This window comes from Aquarana catesbeiana, linkage group LG02 (assembly GCF_042186555.1).
Source record: "Aquarana catesbeiana isolate 2022-GZ linkage group LG02, ASM4218655v1, whole genome shotgun sequence".
Taxonomy (NCBI): domain Eukaryota; kingdom Metazoa; phylum Chordata; class Amphibia; order Anura; family Ranidae; genus Aquarana; species Aquarana catesbeiana.
Genome location: NC_133325.1, coordinates 610,164,895 through 610,186,381, shown reverse-complemented (window position 1 = coordinate 610,186,381; position 21,487 = coordinate 610,164,895). Strand labels below are relative to the sequence as shown.

General features: G+C 39.8%; 1 protein-coding gene across 1 annotated transcript in view; it reads right to left on the bottom strand.

Annotated features, from left to right (window-relative positions):
• The window catches only part of ANOS1 (anosmin 1), a 227,008-nt gene that overhangs the window by 135,979 nt on the left and 69,542 nt on the right, over positions 1 to 21,487 (bottom strand). Inside the window, exon 2 of the mRNA XM_073616360.1 lies at positions 18,344 to 18,391. Coding sequence (XP_073472461.1) covers positions 18,344 to 18,391 — 48 coding nt within the window. The remainder of the gene's footprint in view (positions 1 to 18,343; positions 18,392 to 21,487) is intronic.

The following is a 21,487-nucleotide window of genomic DNA, read 5'->3' as shown; positions in this document are numbered from 1 at the left end:
CTCCTAGTGACCAGATAATAAAATAAATGAGAATTGTACTTGAAAATGGGACCTAAGCTGATTACAAATTATGCAATTTTAATATTTTATCTGTGCAGCAAATAAAAGGTGTCACTTAGTTCAACGTTGTTCTGCTTTACTTTGTAATATACACACACTTAATAAAAAAAAAAAAAATCTATTCGTTACCCAACAAAGAAGGACAAATAGTGTTAAGCAAACATTATCAATCGATGTCCATTTAATGGCATCTTTAAAAGCTCTCTGTGTTGTTTTTAACTATTTTCTTTTTTGCTCTTCTTTTCTTATTCTTATTTTAATGCCTGTTTGTTGACAGTATTAATGGTTTCTTATCGTGAATGTGGTATCCCATGTAATAACATGTAAAATGAAGAGCATTCTTCTTTGGAATGTAGGCTCTTTAGCATCAAGTGATTTTCTTTAAGGTGCTCCAGTATATTCAGTCTGTTAGTTCAGTACAACAGTGAACATAGACTCAAAGTGAAAAGTCCCTGTATAAAAAGTAGTTCTTGTAAAAAAAAAAACACTTTCTTTCCATCCATTTATTTTAAAAGAGGTTTGTTATAGTTTTCATGTATGCTTTAGACAATTTTCAGGTACATATACAGCAAGAAAACCCTGGAAGAGGTTTTAACCTTCTTTACTTTACTTAGAAACAAAAACAAAAATGGCTTCAGTTGGGTTTTTGTTTGTGTTGTATATCTGCTGCAGTGGCGGCTGGTGGTTTTATTTGTTTGGGTGGGGCTGCAAACAACCAACCCCCCACCACACCTCAAACCCCCCTCCCCCCGGTGTCTGCCTGTCCAATGGCACTTACCCCATCAGCGGCAGGGATCGGCGGGCACATCAGGGATCAGTGGGCACAAAGCATCAGGGATTGGCAGGCACATGGGGCTGAGGATCAGGCTGCGGCAAGCATCTGGCAGCATCTTCTGTGTCCTCTTCTCTTCTGAGATCAAGGCGGCTTCCGCTGTGCGTCTCCTCCTTCTAGTCGTCCGAGGCCACCCTACTTTGAAGTCTATTAGAGCCTATGGCTCTAATCAGGTGCTTAAAAAAAACACCCCCCGCTGTAATTCATGCGCCTGGTGTCCTGAAAGGGGCCGAACGCATGAATAGGGGGGGCCGCGTCAGACATAGATAGATTCATGCTATGCGTAAATCTATCCATTAACCATATAGGGGGTGGCGTAGACAGAGGGGGCGGCGCCTGTACGCCCTTAATGGATGGGCCGGCCCCGATCTGCTATATTCCTCTTTCCACACCTTTTGTGTGCGTTAAAAATCTTTCTTCTTCTTTCAGCAGTACATAGGGGTAGATGGGGTGACTGCATTTACACTGTGTGAGAGCTGATTGGAGGAAAGGGACCCCCCCCCACATAGGCAGAGGAATGAAGGAACATGCAGATCTGTATTCTGAATAGACAAGATCATGGTGTATCTCTCTCTAAGCTCCCTCCCAGACACAAATTTTTAGCTCATGTTATCTCATGTGTCAGTAAGTGACTCATGCTGATACCAGAGGAACAAAGCACCAGAGAGAAACAACACTTAGAGCTTTGGAGAGAGACAAGTAAATGCTACAGATATATGAGCTTAGTTCAAATTTTATAAATAGGGTTTACAACCACTTTAAGCTTCACTTGTTGTATTGCGATTTTACATAGACAGACAGGCAGTTTTACCAGTATACTTGTCAATGTGCACAATGTTTTTCATAGGCAGAATAAAGCCCATAGACATCTCCTGATCTAGGCATACTTGGAGAGTGATGATGCAATATGAGCAAAGCACAAAAACCCTGAACAAGTGTTCTTCCCCTGGCTTTGGTACTGTCTCTTAATGACTACTCCCTCCCTTACCCATGCAAAGTGGTCCTCTTTTAAGAATAACTGTTCCAGAAGATACTGACAAACAACAGAATAGTACATGCATGTTTCACCGTTCACTAATGTCCACTGCCAGATTAAGGCCTCATGCACACTGGTATACTGTAAAACCCTGTTTCGGCTGACAGTAGAAAATCAGCGTTAAAAACTCACCTAAGCTGTATTTTTTCAAATCAGTTTAGTAGAGTTTAGCAGCGTTTGGTGTTTGGGAGTTTATTTATTTGGTGCTAAATGCGCCTAGTGTTTAGGAGCATTTAGAAGCATTTGGCAGTGTTTAGTAGCACCAATCGTTTGTTTTTTGCCAAAACTCTGCTACTCCTGGATGCACTGGCAGTGGGTTTTTTTCCTCCCTCTAAACTTTCCTGCCACTAAACACTGCTAAAAGCCAATGTATGCACGAACACATGCAGGGGAGTTTAGAGGCAGGAAAAGAAAACGCCAGACACCCCTAGGAGCAGCTGTAAAAACGTCCAGTGTGCATGAGGCATAAGGCTTCCATAGCTTTCACATTCCAAAGTAGCCTTGTAACCTGCTGGATTTGATTTTTACCAAATGCAACCTTTCATGAGAACTACAGCCCACGTCCGCTGCTTGCCCCCGGAGCCGATGCGAGTGCCCGGCGGTCGCGATGACCGCCAGGCTCCCGCGATCGTTCGCAACACCGTGAGAACTGGGAGCTCTGTGTGTAAACACAGAGCTCCTGGTTCTCTGAGGGGAGAAGTGACAGATTGTCTGTTCATACAAAGTATGAACAGCGATCTATCATCTCCCCTAGTCAGTCCCCTCCCCCCTTCAGTTAGAACACACACTAGGGAACATAGTTAACCCCTTGATCGCCCCCTAGTGTTAACCCCTTCCCTGCCAGTGACATTTTTAGAGTAATCAATGCATTTTTATTGCACTGATCGCTGTATATTAGCCAATGATCCAAAAATGTGTCAAAACTGTCCGATGTGTCTGCCATAATGTCGCAGTCATGATAAAAATTGCTGCTCGCCGCCATTACTAGTAAAAAAAAAATAATAATAATAATAAAAATTCTATAAATCTATCCCCTATTTTATAGACGCTATTACTTTGCGCAAACGCAATACATATCGGCCTAAACTGAGGAAAAAAATTGTTTTTTATAGATTTTTTGGGGGATATTTATTATAGCAAAAAAGTAAAAAATAATGTGTTTTTTTTTCAAAATTGACGCTCTTTTTTTGTTTATAGCGCAAAAAATAAAAACAATGATCACAAGAAAGCTCTATTTGTGGGAAAAAAGGACTTCAATTTTGTTTGGGTACAACGTTGCATGACCTAGAAATTGTCAGTTAAAGCAATGCAGTGCCGAATCGCAAAAAGTGCTCTGGTCAGGAAGGGGGTAAATACTTCCGGGGCTAAAGTGGTTAAATTACAATTTTGAGTTTCTAGTGTAAATGCATATTTGCATTTGCCTAAATACACATGCAAAAGGGTAAACTAAAAAATGAACTCAGAAGTTGTGACACTTTACAAAAAGTTTAGTTTTATACTGTGTATGTTCAGATATAGGTAGAATGTGCAGTTATATGTGGGTGATAAGTCAAATTCACGCTTTTTAATCAACAATTCAGCTTCACCTAACTACAGTTGTCATCACAACTTGGTGAAACCAAATCTGTGATTTCTGGAGTAACCTAATCAGTTCAGTCTTGGCATTTTTCTCATTCCAGGCTCTATAGCACAGCAGTCGAATCAAATTATGTCGCTTTCCCATAATAAAATTGTGACACACTCTTCAGTATTTCTGCAAGGTTCTCCTTGGTTGTAAAGTGTGTAAAAAAAAGTATCCTCTCTCTGCATGCCTTCTAGCTGACATGAGTGTTCCTAGGATAAGGGACTTGGAATGTTGCAGCCTTTGAAGACTAATGATCTCCCAAACGCAGCCTAATATGTTTGATAAAAGTCTCTCAGCATGAAAGCACAAAACATTTACCATAAGAATAGGTGAACTGTGGGACTGGCACAGCATTGACACAGTCTCTGGCTGGGTCTGGTGTTGAAGCACACATTGTAAGCTTTGATTTAAGTGGGTTTTGACTGACATGAGGGAGCAGGGAATCAGTTGAAATCATTAACTCATCTTTCCACCTGAATTATCTCTAAAAGTAACTCAACAGGAAGTTTCAAACACTTCGTATTTAAAGAACAATACCTCTTTATTTGGCTTGTTTTGAGCCTCCAAGTTTGTAGAAATTGTTAATTTAGGTAGCTTGTGTCTTGTTAATCTCAGACCCAATGCTTCTAAATGAAGTGCAAACATTTTCCTGACCCATTCATTCAAAAATGATGCAACATTTGCAGCTGAAGCTAAAAGAGAGGTATGGGTTCTTAAAAAAAAATATATGCTACATCTGTCCCTCACTAGTTCTAAGACTGAGAAATAAGTGATCAAAGACCGCTGATCGCTCAGCTCTCAGTCTTCCGTGTGCAAAGATCCAGTGACTGTCACTGACCAGCTCCCTGCTCTGCCCTGCCAGTGCTTACTGGAGCGCTGGGCTGTGGAGGGGGCAGGAGTGGCTGGCTCAGTCTCCCAGCGGCTCTCAGTCTGGATCTTCAAGAGTCTGGACTAGCTGAGTGATGTAAGGCGACAGCAGGCTTTAGCCCACTGTCAGCTGAAAACAGGTCACAGGAATGCAGAATGAACTGCACTCCCCTGATCCATAAGAGAAGTATAGCAGAAACGGCTGTGACCATACTTCTCCTTTGGAGACATGTTAAGGCATGCTAATTGTTTTTACTTTTTCCCCCAATGTATGTATTAAAGTGGAAGTATATTAAAAACTTTTTTTCATAGTCCTTTTAGGTTTGCACCTTATATCTTGTCCTAAACAGGAAGTGGGGAAATCTTAGGGAATTAACAGGCTAATGTTTCCCCCACTCCACTAATAAAGTTGCTTTCATTGCTGTTCCTGTCCCAGTTGAAGAGATTTTCCTCCTCAAGGCACAACAGGAGGTGAACAGAAATCTCTCCTGTGGTTCCAACCCTTCCCCATTCTATTCAAACCCTTTCCTCCTCTATCCAATGATAAAGTGATTGTAAAAGCTATTTTTTTTAGTTAAAAAAAAAAAGAAGTTATATTTACCTGCTCTGGGCAATGGTATTGCACAGATCAGGCCCTTAGCTCCAATTCTGACGTTCCCTCCCACTGCTCACCATTCCTCCTCTGTGGGGGCACCCACGTGGGTGCGCTCTGGAGCTGTGCTGTGTGTGTCTATGGATACACACATGGCTTGGTGATGCCCCTGCTCTCTCCTCACATGATTTCACTGACAGCAGCAGGAGCCAATGGCTATGGCTATTCCCACAGTCCCCTGTAAGAAGAAGAAGAGAGGGCAGTGGTGCCACAGACAGGGGCAGCGCTGGATCGATGGAGGACTCGGATAAGTGTTGGGGGGGGGGGGGGGCAGTTATTGAAAGTTTGTTTTACCTTTTGAGTTTATAACCTATTCAAAATAAACACATTGGTGGAAATTTACTAAAACTGGCGCACTCAGATTCTGCTGTAGCTGTGCATGGAAGCCAATCAGCTTTTAACTTCAGGTTGTTCAATTAAGCTTTGCCATTAAAACCTGGCAGCTGATTGGTTTCTCTGAACAGCTGCACCAGATTTTACACCATGCAGTTTTAGCAAATAACCACCATAGATTGTTCACTCTCAGCTTTTCTATATCACAGTGGTAGCAGTTTCAAATATCAGCTGCTGTAATCATTTCACATTCCACAATAGATGCCTTTCAGTAAGAAAAATTCTATGCATACATATAGCATAGGACCCAATTATAACCTACAGGCAATCCACTGTCTATGGAAAATATATATATATACATATATATATATATATATATATATATATATATATATTTTTAATACCAGTTAATGACAGGATTTTTACAAATGACTCTAAGGCCAGCCATACACAGTTCAAATCTCGGCCGGTTCAGCCGAAACTGGCTGAGATTCAAACAGTTAATGGGCACGCTGAATGTACCAAGTGGATCAATTGATCAACTTGGGTACAACAAGCCTGCTAGATTCTTTTTTTTTTTTTTTTTTTTAAGCCTGCTGGATTCTCTAGTGATAATCGCTTGTGGCTATAGCAGTGTTTTTTTCCACCAAGAGAAAACTTTCCTGGTACGGTCTCCCTAAGACCAACTCTATGTTTTTTTTTTAATTGCTAAATACATGTTTTGAAAAGCAATGATTTCAAAAACTCAGGCCCAGAAATATAGTCTGTGAAGAAAAAATGAATTCCAACTGTTCAGCTGGATGTACTACACAGCTAGTATGACACAGAAAATAGACTAGATTAGCTGAAGGCGCCACACACGTTTCCAATATAACATCAAGACTATTGTCTAGTGTTCACATTCATTGCTGGCATGCTCTTCTGTCTTTCTGAAATGTTATATTGTTAATACATTTATATAGCCATTTTCACAGCATACCATTTGATGGTACTCACCAGCTACTCTATAAATCTTTATTTGTTTAGGCTACTGTAGGATTGTAAAGTTGGAGCTTTTTTATGCTAGACAATTCCTTTGCTTTTTTCAAAGACTTTTTCACATTCCTTGAGATAGGATGAACAAATTTGGAATCTAGAAGTATTATGTGCATTGGTCAAGTCAAATTCTGGTAAGAGAGCGGAACCCCTATTTGACAATCTGTCACTCAAAACCTTTTAAGAAATATAGAAAAAGAAAAATGACATAGCGATGACCCCAGCTGTGCTAGTAGTAGGGATTGAAGCTTGGAACTTCTGTGTAACATCAACCTGATATTATGATGATAATATAAACCTGTGAAGAGAACAGTGTGCTGAACTGTTTAAACTTGAGACCTGAGTTTCCAGATGTACACCAGTCTCTCAGCTTCAAACTTTGAGTGCCCTCAGATACAGAATTACAGCAGACATGATCAGGCTTGTGTTCCACAACCACAAAAACCACTAGGCAACTGTTTTGCCATCATAATATTCCAACCATCATACACAAAACCATATTATTGTTTTTAATTAATCTTTATTGTAAAATATGACTTGACTAAGATGTATATTCTCCTTTTTATGACCCAAGGATATTCATAAAAACTGCCCCTAAACCGGTAGGGCAATTCTGTAACTGACAACTCGCTAGTGATAGAATCACTAACACACAGCTCGACTTCCTATGAGGTATTGTTCTCTTGCTGCTCCCTCACTAGCAACTAAGATTTTTCAAAATTTCAGCTAGCATTGGGATTGGCTCCTATTAAAGAAGTGGTAGTTGTTGCTTTTTTGTGCCATAGGAGAGGTGATACCAGCTGCGGGATAGCTATTGGGATATGGTCCTTGACCTATAGCAATACAGGCTTTGTAAGAAAAGCTGATGCACCTGCTAGTACTAATGGACTGGTTTTAGCGCCCGTGGCATGCTGAATTCCATTCAGTGCACAAATTGTTATTAACTACATATATTTTTCCATGATTAGTAGAAATGCAATCAGGTAATGCACTAAGTTTATTTACACATTGTCACAATATTCTAAGCCTGGTTAGGATTAGGGCATGGAAATTGCTCCACTATACATTTTTCATGTATAAGAGTGATTCTAGAAGAGGGTAATCCCTTAGTACAGCCTCTTTCAACCAGGGTGCCATAGCACCCTGGGGTGCCTTCTGAGTTCTTCAGGGGTACCTTGGCAAAATAGCTAAAAGTTGCCTCCCATTGCCCAAAACTTGTCAACAAGCCAGCAGGTGGCTCGAGCTTGCCTTTTTTTGTTACTCAAAGCCACAGGTTTTAATTGTGCAGCATTACAACCTTGGGCACTGTGCAGGTCAGCTGCTGCCACTCTAACAACCAATGATGTTGTAGGATGATGAGGAGGAAATTGGGTGCCTGAGGATGTCCTTGTTTACCCCTCTTCATCAGCACTTGGGTCACATTAGCTGAATGAGGGAGAAAAACTGAAGGAAAAGAGAAGTGCTGGAATACTAGTCTGTACCATAGTGAAAAGGTGTATTTTGCTTTGTAAAAATAAATAACTCCCAATGAGTGTCCTACGTGTGTCGATGCAGTTGCATGTGAAACTACTAGCTTTGTTTGTTAAATTTTAAAATAGGGTGATTGAGATTGAATATAACTGTAAACGATGCCTTGACTGAAAAAGGGTTGAGAAACACTGCCTTAGTAAAGCATTGTATGCTTACATGCCCCAGCATAGTAGGCACCTCTAAGTATGCTTGGCATACTAATAAAGGGGAAATCTACATGACAAATGTAGCATTAAACTAAAAATAAATCAAAATGTGGTATTATATAAATTATAGTTTCCCTTTAAATGCTATGGAGGGGTATGCAAAAAGCAGTACCAAAACACCTGGCAAATTTTTGCATCACAACTCGCTAAATAAAATTAAATGTCTTATACACTGCTATGAGCTATAGTATATTTTCCACAGTTACCAATTTTCATCTTCTCTTGTTTACCAGATATCAACCCTGGATGTTAAACCCTGCTGACATGGAAAAATCACAACACTGTAAAGCTAAAGATAATAAATGACATTTATTGCACGCCCCTACAACGGTTTCTACATAAAAATTCTGCAGAGCTATGCACATTGTTCACTTTTTTTTTTTAACAATTTTATAGGCTGATGTAAATGTCGCTATAACAGTCAATGCCAATAGTAGTTTTCCATGACTACATTGCATTGTAGTTTATTCTCTTGGACCAAGCCTAAAGTTCTTTATAAGACCCATGGTAATATAAAATAAAATTGTCTCAGCCAGCTTTCAACCAGGATGCATTTCAAAGTTTTTCCAACTAATTGCTCTACAACCTGATTTTTATCTTTACCAGCAAGCGGGGCAGTGAACATTTTCTATCTACGAGAGCAGGCGCTGTAGCTCTAATATTTCATCTTGACAAACAATGTAATGAAACCTGTCGGCTTAGAGCATCTGTTCAAAGAACAAACACAAGCACACTATTTCCTGCTGTCAAAGCACAGGGGAAATTTACAACTCAGGGCGCTGAAAAGTAGCCAGGTAAACAAGATCATTTTGTACATGCTATAACCTTCCTTTGGTTGTTGCAAGTAAGTGCTTTGTCTTTGCATATAGCCCGAGGCACTAAAAACTGATTTAAGGAGCATCATAAACAGTACCATGACAATAAACAGCAGCAAGTATTGAAAAAGACATGGCTTAGGTTAGGGAGATAAAGGGAACTGGAAACACAAACTTGGGCAATGAAAACTGAACATATGATGAAAAAACATGCAAGTAAATGAACTTGATGGACATTAGTATTTTTCATTGATATTTTTTTTTAAATAACAAACATCTCTGTACTTACCTGCTTTGTGCAAATATTGTGTGGAATTGCCCAAGGGAGACCCCGAACCTCCTCTTCTTGGTCCCCCACTGGTGCTCCTGGCTCCTCCTATCTGTCCAGGGCCCCCACGGGAAGCCGCATCCCATGGAGGCACTCATGCGTCCATTAACACAGACAGTTAGACTCTCCCCTGTCCCCCACTCCCTTGTCACTGGAGTTGATTGACCAGAGAGTGGAAGCCAATTGTTCCCACTGCTATCAATCTGCCCAATGAGAAGGGAGACAGCAATGAGAGCCACTGCTCTCATGCACGTTGCTGGATCGGGTCGGGCTCAGGTAAAAATAAGTGGGGGCTGGGGGATCCTGCAGCAAAAAAAAGGTTTTTTACCTTAATGCATAGAATGCATTAGGGTAAAAAAACCTTGAGGCTTTAGAACCACCTTAACTAGGTCACTATATCCTATGAAACTTTGTAACCAAGGTTCAAAGTTTCATAGATGCACAGAACAAAACTGCTGAAATCATATACAAAGCTTAACCTTTTCAGTAAAAGACAGCCCTGATCCTCATCGCACCTTCTGAGCCTTCCTGTTGGTCAGTGGGTCCTCTCGTCTTTTAAAAGGATGAATAGGAAGGCTCAGTAGATGTCAAGGGGCCTCTGATGGGTGTAACCATTCTCTAAATCTGCATACTGGTTCTAAGACAGCCACCATTAGTCATGACTTTGAAACTTGCATGCAGCCTGTGAGTTAAGATATTGTTACTTCCAATAATGGCTTCTAAGCAAGGTGGAAAAGTATATGTAAAGCCAAAACATTTTTTTTTAGTTTTGAATAGCATAGAGAAGGTTTAGAACCTCTGCTGAATGTTTATTGTTTATTACCTGTGTCCCAGTTGGTGAGATTCCTTATCCTTATTTGTCCTAATGACCATTCTCACTGAAACACGAAGTGATAGGTAAACCAATATTTTACAGATGTAAAATATCAGGTCTGATGAAGAAGCTGTAGCTTTGAAATGCATTACCGCCCCTTGCACTAATGAATGGTCTAATTTCCTGTTCCTGTGATATCACATCTAGCCCAGCGCCATCTTGCAGTTCACACTGGTCACGGCCGTGATCAGCTGCTCCTTACTTCCTGTTTCCTGGTTCCCAGCTCCTTCTGGACCCTTGCAACACACCACCAGTGCCACAGGCAGCTAAGGCTAATAGGATGTTTTTTAAAGCTTCCAGGACTGACAACCTTCACTATATGCTGACCTCATCTATTCCATTTGTGGGTTATTACTTGTTTTTATTAAAATTTAGGATTAATACTGCACTAAGTCTGGCGCCCCTCTGTTTCCATTTTTATACAGAGTCCACTGCTTCACTCTAAGGGTCTCCAGGTGCTGATCATACAAGACAGTGGACTATACATGGAGTATGTGTTTTTACATACATTTTAACATATCTATGTGTGCATGATCACACACATAATTTATGCATACATATGTGTATATTCCAGGTGCCATATAACCTTATGCTATCACCTCTATTTAGCGCCTCTGTTTACCATTGTTTTTACTAACCACTAGGAACAGCAGATCTCTCTCTCCTCCACTGTCAGAACAGGGATCTGTCTGCTTACATTGACAGATCTCCGTTCTGGCTCTCTTTCCCGCGATCGCGGGTGGTCAGCGGGCATCACGGCCGCCGGCCGCGAGCGCCGGGTCATCACGTCTTCCACGCGCGTGCCTGCTTTGGCTCTTAAACGAGCCGACGTACATCTACGGCGATTTGCGGGAACGAGCTGACCTGCTGCAGTATAATGACTGGTCAGCAAGTGATTAAAATGACAAGATTTTTACAAAGCTGAAGAAAACACAGAAGACAATATGTGGGAAATAGTTAAAAATCGTATCTTAAAGTGGAGTCTTCCATCATTTAAATAGAAAACATACCTATTGAGTAAGCCACAAAAATAGCAAACTGATCATTTTGCCTTTTTAGAAACTTTCTTGTAAAAGATTCAGACAAAGCATGGCCCAGTTATTACTAATAATATTTTAACTTGTTGCTTTTCTAAATAAAATGGATTCAATATTGGTGGGCCAAATATCCTACTGCATCACTAGACTATTCACTTACCCTACAAATCTAACTAAATAAAAACAGGAAGTATTGATGAATACTATTAAACAGTATATCCCTAACCTGGAATCAGCAAATGTTATGACAGAGGAGTATACGGAAGAGCTTGAATTGCGATGACTGACTTGACTGTTCAGACTTTTGAATGGTTCCGCTTCAGACAATCTCCTTTTTAGCATTATGGAAGGAACTGCTCAGCTGTTAGGGGTTACTGAGTGAAGTGTCACAAAGTAACTAATCCTTGAAGATCAAAGCTTCATTACCATGATTTCTCATATCACACTAATGCCCTGTACACACAGTCGGACACTGATCGGACATTCCAACAAAAAAATCCATGGATTTTTTCCAACGGATGTTGGCTCAAACTTGTCTTGCATACACATGGCCCCACAAAGTTGTCGGAAAATCCAATCGTTCTGAACGCGGTGACGTAAAACACGTACGTTGGGACTATAAACGGGGCAGTAGCCAATAGCTTTCGTCTCTTAATTTATTCTGAGCATGCGTGGCACTTTGTGCGTCAGATTTGTGTACACACGATCGGAATTTCTGACAACGGATTTTGTTGTCGGAAAATTTTATAGCAAGCTCTCAAACTCTGTGTGTCGGAAAAGCCGATGGAAAATGTGTGATGGAGCCCACACACGGTCAGAATTTCCGACAACAAGGTCCTATCACACATTTTCTGTCGACCGTGTGCACAGGGCATAAGAGTATTGTGGCTTCACCAAGACCATTTGACCACACTAGTTTTGATAATGTTGTTGTTGGAAGCATTTTATGCTATTCCTGTACATATAGAGGCTATTAAACACCATTGCATATTGTTGTCATTAACAGAAGACTTTTGAAAGACAGCAAAAAATTTTAGAATCACAAAGGTCTTCAATGAAATCAGCCAGACAAAGGTCTATACCAGGGATATGCAATTAGCAGACCTCCAGCTGTTGCAAAACTACAAGTCACATCATGCCTCTGCCTCTGGGTGTTATGCTTTTGGCTGTCAGAGCCTTGCTATGCCTGATGGGACTTGTAGTTCTGCAACAACTGGAGGTCCACTAATTGCATATCCCTGGGTTATACTGTAGCCAGGACAGGTGAGGATAAAGTATATGAGCTGTTCTATCAGTACATAATTGATTTTTATACTAAACAAAAGTAAGGAGATGCATGGTGTATTTGGGACTAAAAAGATAGATGGCAGATTTAAAGAGAGAGTTGAATATTAATAAAGCAATCAAAGGAAATGTTCTAGGATTACCGGTTGTATAGTGTGTGGCAGCACAGTGGTGTAGTGGGTAGCACTCTCGCCTAGCAGTAAAAAGGGTCGCTGGTTCAAATCCAAACCACAACACTGCCTGCCTGGAGTTTGCATGTTCTCCCTGTGCCTGTGTGGGTTTCCTCCGGGTACTCCGGTTTCCTCCCACACTCCAAAGACATGCTGGTAGGTTAATTGGGTTAATTGGCTTCTGTCCAAAATAAATTGGCCCCAGTGTATGGGTGTGAGTGGGGGACCTTGGATTGTGGGCTCCTTGGGGGTGGGGAGCGATGTGTGTGTGGAGCACTGTGTAATAATTGACGGCGCTATATGGGTACCTTAAATAAATAATAATAATAGATGGGCATCTTGATGGGACACAATGTATAGGGGTTGTGGACATGCACTCACACTCACTCAGGTTGAACTGGATGGACTGGTGTCTTTATTCAACCTTACTAACTATGTAACTATGAAGACCTTGTGGAAACTATTGAAAAAGTCAACGGGACCCATGGCTTTACTATTTCTACAAAGTTTATTCGTATGGAAAAGCTTGTGATTCATTAAAGGCGAATGAAGGAAAGATTGTGTGACCTATGTTATGGTGGGAAGGGCAATATACACAGTGTGCACAGGGATACATTCAGAGATTTAAGAGGGGGAAAAGGCATTTTAATGGGTGTGCAGGTTTATTTTGTCCATTTTAATGTTGTTAAATGTCATTTGTGGCTTGTTTTGGCTATGGCATAAGGGGGTGCGCTCAGCATTTAATTTAGTGCAGTGCTTGGGGTTATAGCCACTGACCTTGAAGATTCAAGCAACACTCCTCTCCCCAGATGTGGAGGCTGTCACAGTCTTAGTAAAGGTCTTTTATCTTACAAGCTCTTGGTTGGTTGGTTTATGTTGTAAGTGGGTTTTTACTGGAGTAGCTAAAAGCCTGTCTGGTTGTTAAGACTGTTATTCATGTTATGGGTAAAAGTGTATCTATGACTGGCACAGGTTATGTTTGAAAGATGAGTTTATATGAAACTGCACTACCTCAATAAGGCTGTGGCCTTGCATTTTCTAACATAGGTGTCCATTTATAAAAATGTGATCAGCGGTGATCCCAAGGATCACCGCTGATCTCAGTCCATTAACAGTTTATGAAAAAGAGATGATCAGGGGAGAACATGTTCTACGCCGATGATCTCCACAAACTGAGAAGCTGTGATTGACTGGCACAGAAACGGACAGTTTATGAAGCTACAATCTCAGCACTTCACTGGTGATCTGTGTCAGAATTTACACTCCCCGATTCCCCAGCTCAGAGGTGGAGAATCGGGGAGAGAGAATACCGGGGGAAGGAGGAAGATTTTTGACTTATGTATATTTAATGTGTGTGTGTATATATATATATATATATATATATATATATAGTGTAGGGGGACAGATATTTTATTAACTAGGTGGGCAGTCTCCTCCAGGAATGTCTCTGTACTGAGCAGTGATAATTCATCACTGCTTAATAAACGAACATCTCTGTGTTTCAGTGAATTTCTGGTAATGTAATCTTGTTATGTCTCACAAGATTCCAGTATCAGGGGGCGTTCTCCACTGTTTGAAGCGTTTTTAGATCACTTCACTCCTCCAAAGGAGAAGCGATATTCACCGCTTCTAGTTAATAAAATATCTGTCCCCCTGCATAAAATGGCATCCAGAGGAGAATAATCTTTTCTGTGAATGCCGAAGAATGGAGCAGTGAAAAATTTTCACTGCTTCATAAACGGACACCATAATACTGTATGTTTCTGTGTCATTATTGGACAAGGCTACATTTGTTATGGGGTGTGAATGCATGCCCTTCTCAGCAGTCAAGTTCTGTAATCATCCCCTATCAATACAATGAGCCTCAGATATAAAAACACAAAGATATTTGCTGCTTCTCTCACCTTCACTAAAAACTACTGCTAGAGTTTAAATGATTGGTATGGCTGATACTTTCATTTTTCATTTCCACACTTTTTACAAAATGACACAATGACAGCAAGGTAAAATGTATTCAATTTTGTATGCAGTTCACAAAAATAAAGGAAGGAAAGTAAAATATGTCCATGGTTACCACAAAATAAGTTGTCCATGACAATGAACATTACCAAGATAGTCTAGAAATTGCTATAGCTATATGTTTTATTCATTGTAAATGACTTTTTTATTATTATTATGACTGACTAGAGGGAGAAAAGAACTATATTTCTATTTTAAGTGACAGAAGATAAAACTCTTTGCTTGAGATATACTGTTGTATCCAACCCTCCTTTTAAAGTATTACAACTAGAGTAATAAATATAACCTGCAGTGATCCTATTCTTGGGCCATGCTGCTGTGCTGAAGTGTCAAGGAATCCTGTACAGACAAAAGGTATTCTTTTAACAAAATGCTAACCAGTATCATCCATTCAGAGAAGATACTCAGTCTTACATGTTATTATTTTTTATAATTTAAACTGGATTTGACCCAGACGGAAAGCACTGCCAATTGAGATGGAGATCAATTTAGGAGGGACAAGGAAAAAAAGTCATTAATGTAGTATATTCCTCCACCTTCTTTCTGTTCTTGACAATTATCCTCTGTCAAAGGCTAAAGACCAAGAATCTCAGGAGAATCATAAAAGAAAATGATCCATAAACGGCAGACCACTTCTGTAATGTGGACATTACTAATCTGATTATGCGAAGTGTTTAAATGGTGGCCAAGTATTTGACTACAGATTTAATCTACAGCCATATTAAATAATCAGGTGGGAGAAAGCTATATATTTCACAAAGTCCTTCACATTAATCTTGTTGATTTAATCACTGAAGGGATTCCATTAAATGGAGGCAGATGTACATTCTCATTAATCAAGTGGGTTCATGCTGCTAGCTTTAGGTCAGTACAATTTTAGTGGAGTGTAATCTGTAATCACAGACTTTTAAATTGTGGCTGACGCACTTGACAAATATGTCACTACTACAAGTATGAAATTTCACTGTCTGTAAAAAAAAAGTATAATGTGGATATTTCTATTACCTAACATTACATTGTATCAAACTATTAAAAATACACATAACGTAAGCAATTTACAACAGTCTGTATTTTTATTATTTTCTTTTAAAGCAAACCTATGGCCTGGTTAAAGTTTGGAACTTGGCTATTGCATAAGAATTTTGGCAATTCCAGGTGGCTGCACAAATTTTGATTTAATTCCAGAGTACTCCAGGACCCTCAAAACACAGGGCACTTTATTATGCACATAGTAACAAGACCTTTCCAGATCACACTCTGACTTTTCTCTACCACTGTCCATTCCTGAATTGCCTGTGAAGACACTCTTCTTTGCCAATAGGGAGGCAAAGAAGACGGTGGGGAGAAGGGGATCACAATAATATTAGGCAAGGTCTTACTATGCTGGAAATTAAATGAACATTCATGCCAACACTTGGAGGTGCTGTGTAAGTCTATGGCTAAATTACAAGACTTCAGCTAGCCTATAGTTACAAGTTAGGTTCCTATGGTTGTTGATAGTTTATTTGATGTTAACAAGCAATGGGAAAGGATTGAAGTACAATTCACTCCCCCCCCACACACTCACCACCACTTAGATGCTTATTTCCATTTCTGTGGTGGTGGCAGAGTCTATCAATGTTTTGAGCGCAAATCTTCTACACCACTGGTCGCTGTCTGAGCAGTAACTCCCCCCAGACTTAAATGTGAATTGGCTGTACTCCTAGAGTAGATACAACATTCTTGTGAAGTTAGCTCCACGTTAAGATCTATGGGAGAATTACTGTGCAGATGTACACCAGGGAAGATTTTATTCTGATATAAACAATGGGGTTTGGGCTTGTATTAATGGCATAATTTTTACATCAGTTTGAGATGCTTCAGTGATCATTCAGAATTTATGAATTTGACCTGCAGTTGACCTCCTTCTAACCTCCATTTGGCCATCTCCAAGCAGTTTTAATTTCTATAGATTTGTATGGGAATGCAAAAGCTATTTAACACGAACAAACACCCATCAACACAGGCCTTTATGTTTCTTTTTTTTATGCTGCTTGCTGCAGGTTGCGTGTGGACTTCTTGAGATCCTGACTGTGTGGTTGATCAAATAAATTACCAGCATGCAGGAATGAGCTTGCACATGTTTATCACTTTTAATAACGGGAACTATAGCTATCATACAGTAATTAAACTACATAAAAATGTTGCTTTAAGTCATAAAGAAACATACTTTGATCATATGCCTAGATCTAGAACCAGCCTGAAGCATAATAATGATTAGTGAAAAACATCCATATCAAACCCTTATACCACATACACCTCTAAACAGTAAAATGAAGAAAATGTAAGAGGTCTTATTGATCTAAATTTGTTGGATCATGTGCACCTGTGGATTAAAAATGAATCATTAAAAATTGCAACTATTTTCCAATGTAATGTTTTACATTTTGATTTGCATTTGATCCAGCTATAATGTTCTACAACTGTCAAAAAATTAAACTGTTGCTTCCTTGCAAACATGCTAACAAAATGGTAAAATAGTAAAATATTGTCCCATGTTAGTCACTGATTAAGGAAGAAAGTTTGGAATTTAAGTGATACCCTTTATTGGCCAACTTATGTTATTAAAGATCCAATGTTTCAGTATTACTTAGATCCCTTTCACAGGCTTTATACAAAGGGGATCTGGGTTATTCTGAAAACTTGCATTAACCTAAATGAGCCAATAAGGTTTATCACTTAAATTCAAAACCTTTAAAAGTCTGATATCCATGAAATCTGCCCAGACACAATTATACCATCTCACCTTTCTTGATTAGCAGCAATTTTTTTTTCTTCACACCAAAAAGCTTGCAACAAGTGTTATACACAATTAGTGTTGGATGGAAAACCATAAGAAATAGCAATCATCACTTTACAGTAGAACACCATGCAAGCTGCTAAATACAAAGTTGCTTGAGCCAGGTGGCTTCACAATATATTAAACTAAAACACCTTTTTTACGTTTAATGCTCTAAACAGAACATTCACCCAACTATCCACTCAGAAACTGAGCTTGTAGTAGGATATAAAAATGCAGAAAACATGACAAACCTTTACTTAGAATTCTTTCATTTCTCATGCACGATCATCTCAATTTACGCACAATAGAGCATTCCCATCATTATTTGAGAAGTACAGTAGAATTAACACTGTGTTTGATGTAATGCATCTTTCATCTATACAGCTTAGTAAGATTTCTGCCTCATAGAATCAGTTAGTCATGAGTTGATGTGTTCTCTGGGTTTTTTGTGTCGGAGCCTTGGTAAATAATAGAATATAGCTGTCTTAAGCCTCTAAAGCATTAAAAGGTATCTGAAATGATTTGCAGCCCCTCCCAGAGGACACAAATGGGTTAAACGAACAAGAGTTCTCAGTTCTATTCTGGACTTGTCAAGTCTTGAATAAGCACTATCACTGAAAAGCAATGTTTAAATGGAGCCCTCAACAGTGAAGGAGTTATTATGGTACTTAAAAAGCCTTGGGAGTAACGACAGAAGGATGAATCACACAAAGAGAGAACATTTTTCCACATCAACTATTAATGGCTCATTTTTCTCACTTTCTCTTTTTTATTTAAAGAAACAACAATCATGAAAGCACCAGAAAAAGATGCGTTTTACCTTTGAACATTGCTTGTGATTCTGGCACCAAATCAAAGAACCGTTGTTCTGTAACAAAAACAGAAAGTTCAGTTAGAAAGTTGAAATCAACCCGGGGCTATTTCTACAATAATTAACATGAATGCATTTAAAAGGGAATGGTTCATTTTTGGGGAGGTAATTTAATCATTATTTGGAGAGCTGTCATCATTTGTGGACCCATGAGCATCGCTAGAACCACCAGGTTTAAATATACCATTCAGCATTATTACTGATTTGTATGTTTTTTCACCAGTCTGTAGTATCATATTGGTCAGTCCTCCAGGTTGTACAATCCTGCTTTCTACAAACTGGGGTTGGTTTACTAAAGGCAAATGAACTGGTCCACTTTGCAAGGGAATAATCCCCGGAGTCTAGTGAACGTAGTGAAGTTTCACTTTGTAATGTACCCAATCATGTGCAAGGAAAATTTAAAAAAAAAATAATTTTATGCTTGAACATTTTTGGATAATGGAAATAAGCAGAGTTTTGCTTCATTCACTGACCTCTGAGAATAATTCCATTGCAAAGCACAACTTCCCTTGCAAAGTCTATTTGCCTTTAAAAAAAAAACAACCATGTGTGTCTCATAGATTGTACAATTTCTCATGTAATGTCATCTTTTAGCTGAGAGTTTTAGTGGACAATTAAGTTTGCTATAAACGAGAGATGGCAATTTCAAGACAAGTGGAAAGACACATGAGGGTAACAAAATAGGTGTGTGCAGCTGTTCATTCACAAATGGAAGCATAGTAAACACAGTTAACTATGCTTCAGTTATGAATGAACACAGTGAGCGAGTGTGTTCACTGTGTTCATTCAGAAAAAGAAGGGGCTGGTAAATTACATTACAATTTACTAGCCCCTTTCCCTGCTCTCTATCCTGAAACATCCCCTGCAGCAGCTGGGGGGAGAGGAGAGGAGTGAAGCCAGCAGTACTATGGGGCAGGCGGGCCAACACGGGGGGGAACCCTGGCAGTAGGCGGAATCGGCACCGCACATAGTGATTAGGGTGTGCCCAGGCACACCTGACACATCTCCTTCGCACGCCTATAGATAACAAACAATTGTAACAGTTATACTCTGAGGAGAAGGACAAGAGTATGTCACTTTGTTGTTATGTTCAAAGCCTCTCTCAATCCACTAAATAAACAATATGTGGTGATCAGTCTTATCAAAGTAGTGCCACATTACATATTCTTAGCATATGGGAACATAAAAGTCCAAAGCAAAATGATATAACAGCAGAAAACAATTCAATAATATCATTATTCTGTGAAACATATTCAATTAGATTATAGAGATTTAACAGAGCTATGTGTATCTGTAAACAACCAGATCATAGTCATTTGTAGGAATTAGTTAGCAATTGTTTCATTATACAAGGCACTTTAAAGTCAACTCAACATCTGCAATAAGATCTTGTAACTAAGCAGTAGGATAGACTCACAGTAGACTTGGCAGAGCAAGACAGTTACAGGCCAACAGCCTAAAAGTTAAGAAGAGATTAGTGTAGTAGTTAAGTTGCTGGCCCTGTTCTGTGGTCAGTAATTGCCAAACCAAAACTCGGCTAAATGTTATTGCTGGAATAGATTCAAATTATTCAAGGCAAAAAAAAGCCATGAACCTCTACCAACATCAATGTCAATGCTTTGATTTAAATGTTAATAGTAACAGTAACATCATGGTATCTCTAATTAAAAAAAAAATACTAAAAATTTGCTGTGTTAAGCTTCCAGTAACATAAATCGGCAGTTTATTAAATCATAGGAATATTTTAATAATGGGGCTGTGCATATTTTTTCAAAAGGTGTAAAAGAAAAAATGTTTGCAACTTGTTATGCCTTCTCATATCTCAGGATGTATAATTAACTTTCCTAGATTATAAGTAAGATTAGATTCCACTGAACTGTCTTGCAGAACAAATTCCCAGCATCCCGCAGATCTGACATGTGTCCCACTGCTGGTCGGGTGCTGGCTGTACCCGGTGGGCTACACTTCGACTCCTTTGCTGGGCCAACCAAAAACATGGAAGTACCCACTTTCCTTGAACAAGCGCAGAAAAGCTGTCAACCATCCATCATGTGGCAAGATCTTCTTGGATCTGCCATAGTGTATGCATGCAAGGTTCTACTGCAGCTGCCCCTATGACCTGGACATCTACCACAGCTGCAACTGTGACCTGGACATCTACTACAGCTGCAACTGTGACCTGGACATCAGCGTACATCTCAACATATGAGTAAGAGTCATCTGCTATTATCCATTATTCTTCTCCCCCCCATACCTTTACCTGGAGCTTCAGCTCCCCACCATTTTCCCTGTCTCTTTACCATTACCCCACCTGTACCTCTCTATACCGGAGTGTGATGTGAGTGATAGACCCCCACTATTATCCCTGGCCCCTCCCTTATACCTGTCATTGTATTTTACTCCTTACTGTATGTGCACCCCTATGCTCTCCTGTAGCCTCATCCTGGACATCAGTGCCCACTTCATAGAAAAAAATGAAACATACACTGAGCTTAATAAAATCCAGACTAGAAAGCTTCTACATACATTATATCATGATTAAAAGCATGAAACTGGCATGAAGGTCAGACAGTATAATATAAGGATCGTGCGTGAAATAACAAATGTAGGACAGAAGACCAAATGAAACCTAAAGAGAAAAAAAGTCACAGATTCCACAAGACCGTCCAAAGTTTTTAACAAAATTCTGGCATCCCTTGCACCTGGGCTGTGTCCAGCTGCAAGCTCTGGTCCTGGAATGCTCATTCTTGCACCTAGTTTTGGCTCTTTTATTGTTCGTTCTGGCAGAGTTTCTCCTGCCCACCATGAGCACTACATTTCTGGCAGAGGGAGGCAGTGGTGCAGGATGCAGAGTGTGGGCAGGTAAGTAATCCACTGTACGCCAATGACTTTCCCTGAGCTCCTCTCTCTCTCTATAGAGCCTCAGTGCCCCCCCCCCCCCCCCCACAGAACATTGTACCAGTGCCTCCACCACTAATGCCCCCCCCTACCATTCACAGAGTATTAGTGCTCTCCTCGCCCTTCACAGGGTACTAGTGACCCTCCTGTTCCCCACAAAGTGGCGCTAGCCATTTTTTATTTTTTTTTTACAAA